This window comes from Rattus norvegicus, chromosome 12 (genome assembly GCF_036323735.1).
Source record: "Rattus norvegicus strain BN/NHsdMcwi chromosome 12, GRCr8, whole genome shotgun sequence".
NCBI lineage: Eukaryota > Metazoa > Chordata > Mammalia > Rodentia > Muridae > Rattus > Rattus norvegicus.
In genome coordinates, this window is record NC_086030.1 from 37,282,362 (window position 1) to 37,291,283 (window position 8,922).

The 8,922-nt window shown below is 55.7% G+C and overlaps 1 protein-coding gene across 47 annotated transcripts in view; it reads left to right on the forward strand.

Annotated features, from left to right (window-relative positions):
• Ncor2 (nuclear receptor co-repressor 2) overlaps nt 1–7,251 on the forward strand; it is a 161,877-nt gene extending 154,626 nt beyond the window's left edge. For 34 of the 47 annotated variants that reach the window (XM_006249305.5, XM_006249320.5, XM_017598397.3 and 31 more), the window contains 6 exons: nt 262–408; nt 917–1,062; nt 1,636–1,689; nt 4,422–4,649; nt 5,487–5,666; nt 6,076–7,244. In XM_006249305.5, coding sequence (XP_006249367.1) covers nt 262–408; nt 917–1,062; nt 1,636–1,689; nt 4,422–4,649; nt 5,487–5,666; nt 6,076–6,257 — 937 coding nt within the window. In that variant the 3' untranslated portion in view covers nt 6,258–7,244. Of the gene's footprint in view, nt 1–261; nt 409–916; nt 1,063–1,635; nt 1,690–4,421; nt 4,650–5,486; nt 5,667–6,075 lie in introns of all 47 variants that reach the window. The other 13 variants (XM_039089594.2, XM_063271507.1, XM_063271519.1 and 10 more) reach the window with 3 other exon arrangements.
• The last annotated feature ends 1,671 nt before the right edge of the window (nt 7,252–8,922 follow it).

The window sequence follows — 8,922 nt, forward strand, 5'->3', positions numbered from 1 at the left end:
TACCCTCTGGACAGGCTGAGGCAAGACGACTGTGAACTGCAGGGCAGCCTGGGCTGTACCACAAGACCCTGACTCAAAAATAAACCAAAGCCCATGAGTGTTGGGTCAGTTCGAAAGGTCTCAGAAGCCCCCTGGGGTCTCCATACCTCAGATGCAGAGTCTGGCCATTCACAGGGAAACACGTGAGCCCCACTGTGGGCAGTAGGGGGTCATCTTCATGGAGTAGAACCCCACTCTCAGCTGGGATGCTGTCTCCATTAGGTCTCCAGAACCCAGCAAAACAGTCCTGAGTAGCAGCGAGGATGCTATTGAACCTGTGTCCCCACCGGAGGGCATGACTGAGCCAGGACATGCACGGAGCACTGCGTACCCACTGCTGTACCGGGACGGGGAGCAGGGGGAGCCCAGGTAGCTATGGCACAAATCCCCGCTTAGAGGTGGTGGTGTTGGTTCCCCATACACCCGTGGCCTCAGCCCTCTAGCGTGGAGGTCGTCAATCTCTTCACAGCTCAGCGGGCTGATGACTTTCAGGGGGCTTCAGTGGTGGCACCCTGTGCCTGGCATCTCAGCCCGAGTCATGTCCTATTTATCACTTGCTGCTGATTGAGAATGAACTAAACGGGACCAGAGTGGGTAGGGGTGGGCATGGACCTCAGGGAGGGTATGACCTATGGCGGCCCAGTCCCTGGGAATTCTTGTGTCCAGTATAGCTCTAAGAAGTTCTCAGGGGGAATTCACAGTGTGCCTGGGAGGCTCACAAACCGCCCTAAGCCAGGGCTAAGTACAGATCCCAGCAGGCCTGGGATGGGAAATGGTTGGTCCTTAGCACCTCACTGTGGCTCAAGTGGTGAGCTAGCCCCCTGTTGCTAAACACAGTGCCCAGCCTGCTGACCCTGGCCTCTCATGCTCCCTGCAGGATGGGTTCTAAGTCTCCAGGCAACACCAGCCAGCCGCCAGCCTTCTTCAGTAAGCTGACCGAGAGCAACTCCGCCATGGTGAAGTCGAAGAAGCAGGAGATCAACAAGAAACTCAACACCCATAACCGGAATGAGCCTGAATACAGTAAGGAGAAGCCAAGGCCAGAGCAGGCACTGGGAGACAGAGTGCTCTTAAGCCTTCCTGTCGAAGGGCCTGATAGTCTGCCAGTGGATACCGACGGCATATAGCACCTCAGTAATGCCCTACGCACAGTAGGTGCTCAGCGAAACCTATAGAGACAGCCCTGTGCTGGGCGCGAGGAGCACAGTGCACTACTCCAGGTTCATGCTGCAGGCATGGCGCCTTTCTCCACAGCTGATGTGGGTGGACAAGGACCCTTGTCCTTAGCTCAGGGTCGCAGGGACCATATGCTTATGAGAATGCACTGGGAAACAACACTTGAGGGCTTCGCACTGTCCCCTCCCACCAGCAGCCCCTCCCTAGGGTGGCTTGGACAAATCCTTTCTGGAGTTAGACTACAGAAGCCCTTGCAGGTTAGCACAGGCCTAGGGTAGTGACCTACTGCCAGAGTAAACCTGGAGCATCAGATACCTAGTTGTGCCAGACATTCAACCCAGACCGTACAGGGAGCTAACGGGTGCAGATCTCCCAGAACCTGTGAGCTCAGGCCTTACCCACCTTGTTACCCTGCTCTAGATATCGGCCAGCCTGGGACGGAAATCTTCAACATGCCCGCCATCACTGGAGCAGGTAACCCTCCCGTGTGTCCGCATAGCAATCTCCCTTCCCCAACTACTGACTTAGTGACAAGGAGCCTTAGCCAGTTCAAATTTGAGCCCTCTCCCTGGCCTTAGTGGACCCAGAATGGCACAGCAGGCCAGCCTCCACTGCCTCGAGTCCTCCCTACATGAGGGACGTCCAAGGTTTGAGATGAGGGTTTTCTCCGGTGGGTGTTAGGTACACCCTGGTAATACTTGCCCAATTGCTGGGGCTGAGGCACGTCACCCAGTGTGGGCCTAGGAAATTGGCCTTGGGGTCCAGAGCTTCAGGGTGCCACAGGCATCTCTCACACTACAATCTCCATTTGGGGTTCCAGCAGAGAGCCCTGGCCTTTTTCTAAATCAGATGCAAACGGGTAATGTGAGAGAAACATGTCACACTCAGGTGCAGTTTGTGGCAGAAATTTCAGGCATTCAGTGTGGTGCTTGGGACTCAGAACATCGGCTTGCCATGGTTATGATGACGTTGCCCCTGGGAAAGAAGCTGTCATGGGAATAAATGGCTCAGGAACACCTGAGCCGGGACTGTGACACTGGGGCAGCTGTGAGGACTTGCACTCCAGGCTGGAGGAACAGGCAAGGGTTCACTACCTTCCTTATGTGTGGAGCTTTGGGCCCAGGGAATAAGGTGGCCAGATACACCCTTGGGAACATTTCCAGAGGACCACAGGACCTGCAGAGGGGGTGGGGGTGGGATCCTGGCAGGGGCTGTCACAAACCCAGAAACATACTGGGGACTTTTCTGAGCCTCGGGCAGAAGGAAACTTTGACAAGTTGAAGATGAATGTTTCTAGAATGTTCTAAATCTTGATGAGGTTCTAGACACCTGGGTGTGTGTGCAGGTAGAGATTCACAGGGTAATACACGCACACACACACACACACGTGTGCCTCCTCAAACACCCCCCATAAATGTTAGTCCTCAAAGTCATGTTTCCAGGCATGGCCAATGACACTCAACATCGGGCCAGAGGTAAATGAGGAAGGTCATGCCTGTGCCCAGTGAGCGCCCTCAGGTCACAAGGCCCAGGAGCGGTCAGTGCTCCATCAGGAAACTCCCCTCCACCCCTCTTTCCCTGTTACCTCGTCGTATCTCCCTCTGTATTCTGGATGTGGAGGAGTGGGTGGGGCTTGTTTATTTGAGGTTAGGGGCGTGGAGGGTGTGTGTGTGTGCGTGCGTGCGTGCGTGGCTGTGGCATGCATTTACCCCTGTCAGAAGTTCGGCTTTTTCTTGGTAACATTTGCTTAGCACTGAGGGAACGTGAGCATCCCTGACCCGAGCTTGCCCGAAACCCAAACTGAGGCTCCACAGCCACCCCAGAACAGGATTAGGAAGTGACTGTCCCTTCCATCCTCAGAAGCCTGGCTATTTTACATTGCCCGCATTTCAGCCATGTGATTTTCACAAGGTTTGGTAGCCTGGAGGTTCACGGGGCACCAGAAACTGGCCAGTGGCATAGGCTGGGAATCCTGCCGATGACGTCGTTGTCTGTGTTTTTGTTGGTGGTGGTGATTTGGGGTTTTTATTGTTGTGTGTTTTGTTTCATTTGTTTGGTTTTGGGGGGTGGTTGATGAGGTTTAGCTTGGCAGTGTTTGGTTCTTGCGGCCTGGGTTTGGAGCAGTTTTGTGGGTACTTGGGATTGAGGCAAGACCCTTGCACTCACTAAGCAAGTGTCCTCCCTGTGGTGAGCTACAGCCCAGCCCTCCTCTGCCGAGAGAAGGTCTCCTCAGCTGCCCAGGCCGGCACAGATTGGACTGAACTCACTGTAGACTAAGCTAGCCCCAAGCTTGCTATGCTCCTGCCGTAGCCTCATAAATAGCTGGGTTTCCAGGCCTCCTAATGAGGCTCCAGCCCTCGGGAGGTTCTGGAAGCATCCACTGAAAAGAGATGCCTCCCCACCCTGGCATTTGCAGAAAGTCCCAGAGCACAATTCATGAGAGGGAGAGAAAGGAAACCGGAGAGGCTTTGCAGAGGCTCAGTGCAGGCTGCAAACATCTCTTGAGGCCAGTGTGTTGATTTGACTACTCTGTCCTTGTCATGGGGTTGGGCCAGCCAGGGCTGGAGTGGCCCTTCACCTGTTAAGCGCTACCCTGTCCTTGCACGCACATAACTGCATGGCTGTGACCCCCCCATCCCTTGTACCCAGCTCTACCTTTCTCTGGCTCCTGTGGGGAGAAATGGGGTGGAGGGGGGCGAGCCTAGCTAAGGGGGAAATCAGGCAGGCTGAGGTCCCTAACCCCTGAGAAAAGGGGAACAACAGGGGGTCCTCTCTGGTCACCTTTCGTCCCCACATCCCTTCCTAGAACCTACTCACCAGAAGACCCCGGCTGGACTTCTATCCCCGTCCCTAGCACCTAGCTCTGGCTTAACTCCATAGCACAGCCTGCCCCTGCCTCTTCTTAGACATCCACTTATAGTCAAAATGGAATAAATAGACCCAGCTGCGATTGGGGTGTAGAGTAGGAACAGGGCTGGGGACCCTCCGGCTGCCCCAGACCCCTCCCTGCAACAGCCATGAGCTGTGGGGGCAGTTAGGGACCCCATCCGCACCCTACACACAGAGGCGGGCTGGAGGGACGGACGATGCTCGCAGATGTGTGCTCACTGTGTCTCTTTCTCTCTCCTCCCTCCTCATTCTATCTCTCGCAACCCTCTGGCTCCCCGGCCCCCGCCCCCCTGTGTGTCTGTCTGTCTCTCTCCCAGGCCTTATGACCTGTAGAAGCCAGGCGGTGCAAGAACACGCCAGCACCAACATGGGGCTAGAGGCCATTATTAGAAAGGCACTCATGGGTAAATATGATCAGTGGGAAGAGCCCCCGCCGCTCGGCGCCAATGCTTTTAACCCTCTGAATGCCAGTGCCAGTCTGCCCGCTGCCGCTATGCCCATAACCACTGCTGACGGACGGAGTGACCACCCACTCACCTCGCCAGGTCTGCAGGCCTGCCCCTGCCCACCCGCCCGCCCGGCTGTGTCCCTCCTTACCCTGGTGTTGTTAATCCTTTCACCTCCCCCCCTCAAGCTTGGGAGACTGTGACCTTATTTTTGTGCGTGTTTGACATCTAGTTTGCTAATCCAAAGCTGGTCTGACACCCCATGTTGCGAAGGGCGTCCCCCTCGCCCCCAGCACTGCTGCTTTCCCCGTGCTCACACCACTCCCCACATCCCACCCCTTCCTCCCCTGCTGTGTGGACAGGGATCAAGCTGACCAGGCCCACCATGTGCGACCGGGGCTACTGCTGGGAAGAGTCTAGTGTGGGCATGACCCCTTGAAGGCCAGGCAGCACGAGGCCAACTCCCCGTTCTTCCAGTGCCTGTCAGCACTCTCTGTTCCCAAGCAAACACAAGCAAAGAGGTGCTCTGCTGTCCCCTTCTAGGGTCAGGCCAGCCTCAGGGTCTGGCCCTATCAGCAGAGGCCTTCAGTCTAGCACAATTGAATGCTGTCTTGGGCAATGTCTGTCCTCCAGCCAAGATCTGACACTCCTCAGTGAGGGGTACAGCCTGGTGGGGGCAGCTAAGGGAATAGTCACCAACCTCTCTCATAGCAGATGTTTTCCTCTTTTTTCCACGCCTAGGGCTGGCTCTGGCCATCTGGTAGACCTCTTAGCCTCCTGGCTCAGGGTTTCTCACACTAGTTTTCTGTTTGGGGCCCTAGGAGGCAGGTGGCTCCCCCAGGCAGAATCGGCCCCACTGCCCCTCCTCCGTGCTGGTGTGGGTGACCCACAGTCAACACCATCTAACTCAGCCCTTTCCCACTTTGTCCCCTGCAGGTGGTGGTGGGAAAGCCAAGGTTTCTGGCAGACCCAGCAGCCGAAAAGCCAAGTCGCCAGCGCCAGGCCTGGCACCCGGAGACCGACCACCTTCTGTCTCCTCAGTACACTCGGAGGGCGACTGCAATCGCCGAACACCACTCACCAACCGTGTGTGGGAGGACCGGCCCTCATCTGCAGGTGGGTATCAGCTAGGGGCAGAGATGTAGACATGGGGTTCCCTGGGCTACCCAGGGGAGGCGGTCCCTGGTCCCCACCTAGCAAGGAAGGGTGTAGGAAGCCACACATTGAGAGGGTCCTGTAGATCTCCTCAGGCCTTCCAGTCAGGGCTGGTCACACAGGGGGACAGTGCCTGTCCAGCACGTAGGATTTTGACAGGAAAGCAGAAGGCAGTAGAAGGAAAAGTTACCACAGCCGAGTCAAAGGTGGTAGGGCTGTCTAGCACAGAGGCAAAGGGAGAAGGCCGCTTTTGAGAAACTCAAATGGTGCTGGCCTAAGAGGCCCAGGCTCGAGCTTCCTGTGTGGTAGAATGGGTCCTGAGGTGGCTACTTGCAGAGCCCTCTCCACCACTCTCCCATCTTTCCCACAGGGTCCACGCCATTCCCCTACAACCCTTTGATTATGAGGCTACAGGCAGGTGTCATGGCCTCCCCACCCCCACCTGGCCTTGCCGCAGGCAGCGGGCCCCTAGCTGGTCCCCACCATGCCTGGGATGAGGAGCCCAAGCCACTGCTGTGTTCACAGTACGAGACACTCTCGGACAGCGAGTGACCACAGATTGGGGGGGAGCGGTGCCAGGTCCCTGCACGAGGCAGAAGCAGCCCAGCATGGAGCAGACAGCTGCCAACTCCCCCGACTGAGGAAGGAGCCCCTGAATCTGCCTGCGCGTCCATCCGTCCGTCCGTCTACTCATCTGTCCATCCAGAGCTGGCATCCTGCCTGTCTAAAGCCTTAACTAAGACTCCCGCCCCGGGCTGGCCCTGCGCAGTGACCTTACACTCAGGGGATGTTTACCTGGTGCTCGAGAGGGGAGTGGACAGGAGGGGAGGCCAGCGGGCCGGGAGAGGGGTACAGTGATCGTGTGTCAGTTGCACGCGTGCATCTGGGGCAGCGGGGACCCAACACAGGATGACCAGGCACCTCCATGCCACTGCCTCGCCCCTTACCGCATTTGGAACCAAAGTCTAAGCTGAGCTCGCGGCCCTGCCCCTCCCTCTGCCCCCAGCCCGCTCGCGCTCTGGACAGACAGACGTTCCCAGCTTATCCTGCCCCATCGCTGTCATCGCAGTCCCCAAAGGCCACCCAGCCCACAAGACTGGGAGCCCATCAGACCAGGTGGGTGCACAAAGGGCCGGGTATGGCCTGGGGCACGGATGTTTGCAGGAACCGGACCGTTCATTCCCGGCCTGTCGCTATGGCGATGGCGGGGAAGGCAGGTGTAAATGGTGTTGGCTTACAGGGTATATTTTTGATACCTTCAATGAGTTAATTCAGTCGCTTCACACAAGGAAGGACTCACCCGTGTTACTGCCGCTGTGCTTTGGTCTCTGCTTCCTGTCCCAGAGGCATGTGCCGGCCAAGGCGGTGGCCCCACCATACGCAGGACTGGGGGGCAGGGGCTCCGGCACACGGCACTGTGCCCTCCCCCTCCCTTCCTTGGGCAGAATGGACTTGATGCGTATTCTGTGGCCGCTCTCTGCACGGCGGCATTCTGTCATTTACACATGTTGTTCCAATTAAAAGGCAAATTATACTCCAGTTACAAAGATTCTACTCTGCTTCTCACTGGGCAGCAGGCCACCACAAGAGTCAAGGGCAGTGTTCCTTAAGGTCAGCACTGAGCAGTGAACATTGACCCCAGGGTACGGTGCCACCAGAGGGCAACCTGTATTCACAGATGTGAGGAAGCCACCAGGTACTTGTATTGTCGAGAGCACGCTGGGTGTTTACCTGTGGGGAACACATTGGCTATTCATACCTGGGGTCATTGTACAGGGGTGTTCACACTCGTGGGGAAGCCGGCAGGTGCTTGTCTGTGGTGACCGTGTGGGGGTGTTCACACCTGTGGAGAAGCTCCTGGGTATTCACACCCGTAACTGGAGTACAGTCGTTTATGCTTGTGGTGAAGGGGGCAGGCATTCTCCACAGTGACAATGTGTGGTATTTACATGGTGGAGAGGACTGTCTCGTACTAGGCATCAGGGTCCTTGCCCGAGGCTTAGCCTCTAGGGTTGTTGCTTGTGTGTGTTAATGTCCAGCAGTCACACCCACAGTGAGGGTCTCCTGGATGACTCTTGCTTCTTGCTGTGCCCTGTACTTATCCTGCCTGTCGTGTTGTGTGGGTGGTAAGTATTCTCCGGCCTGACCAAGATGACCACACTGGCCTCTTTGGGTTTGAGCTAAGAAACTCAGAGCCTTGGTGCCTGTTTTAGTCAGGGTTCTCTAGAGCGAGCAGTGGTTCTCAACCTTTCTGATTCTGTGACCCCTTTAATACAGTTCCTCATATTGTGGTGACCCCCCCCCCGACCATTTTGCTACTATTATGAATCGTAGTATAAATGTCTGATAAGCAGGATAGCTGGTGTGTGTGACCCCTGTTAAAAGGGTTGTTCGAGCCTCCAAGGGGTTGCATCCCACAGGTTGAGAAAGAACCACTGCTCGGAGGAGTGTGTGTTTCTGTGTGTGTGTGTCAGAATTTATTAAGAATAAGCGTTTTAGGGGTTGGGGATTTAGCTCAGCGGTAGAGCGCTTGCCTAACAAGCACAAGGCCCTGGGTTCGGTCCCCAGCTCTGAAAAAAAAAAAAAGAATAAGCGTTTTAGAAGTACTTGTTTTATTTTTGTTTCACGTGTATTAATGTTAGGTCTGTGTGTATAGCTACACCACATACATGCCTACAGACACCAGACTGGACACAGATGACTGTGAGCCACCAGCGTAGGTGCTGGGAACTGAACCCTGGGTCGCCTGGAGAGCACCCGGGACTCTTAACCACTGAAGCGTCACTGCAGCCCCTTCAGTGAGCTTTAAATTAGTAACAGCAGCCAGGCCCCACCCACGACGCTGAGAACCTGAATGCCTCGGAGATTTCCCAGAGCAGCTTTCTTCTCACTGCAGGGCGATGGCCCTTAGTCACTGAGTGCACGAGGCAGAGCCTCACTGAGAAGATTTCTAGAGAGCCGCTAGTCCACCAGGAAAGTTTAGAAAGCCTAGTTGTACTGTCACCAGCCACAGAGTTGGCCATGGCATCAACAAGGCAGGGCCACTAAGCGAAGGGCAAAGGGATCTCCCTCTGTAAACCTTTTTTCCTCTAAGATTTATTTATTTTTTTATGTATGTGAGTACACTGTCGCTGTCTTCACACACACCAGGAGAAGGCATCAGATCCCATTACAGATGGTTGTGAGCCACCATGTGGTTGCTGGGATTTGAACTCAG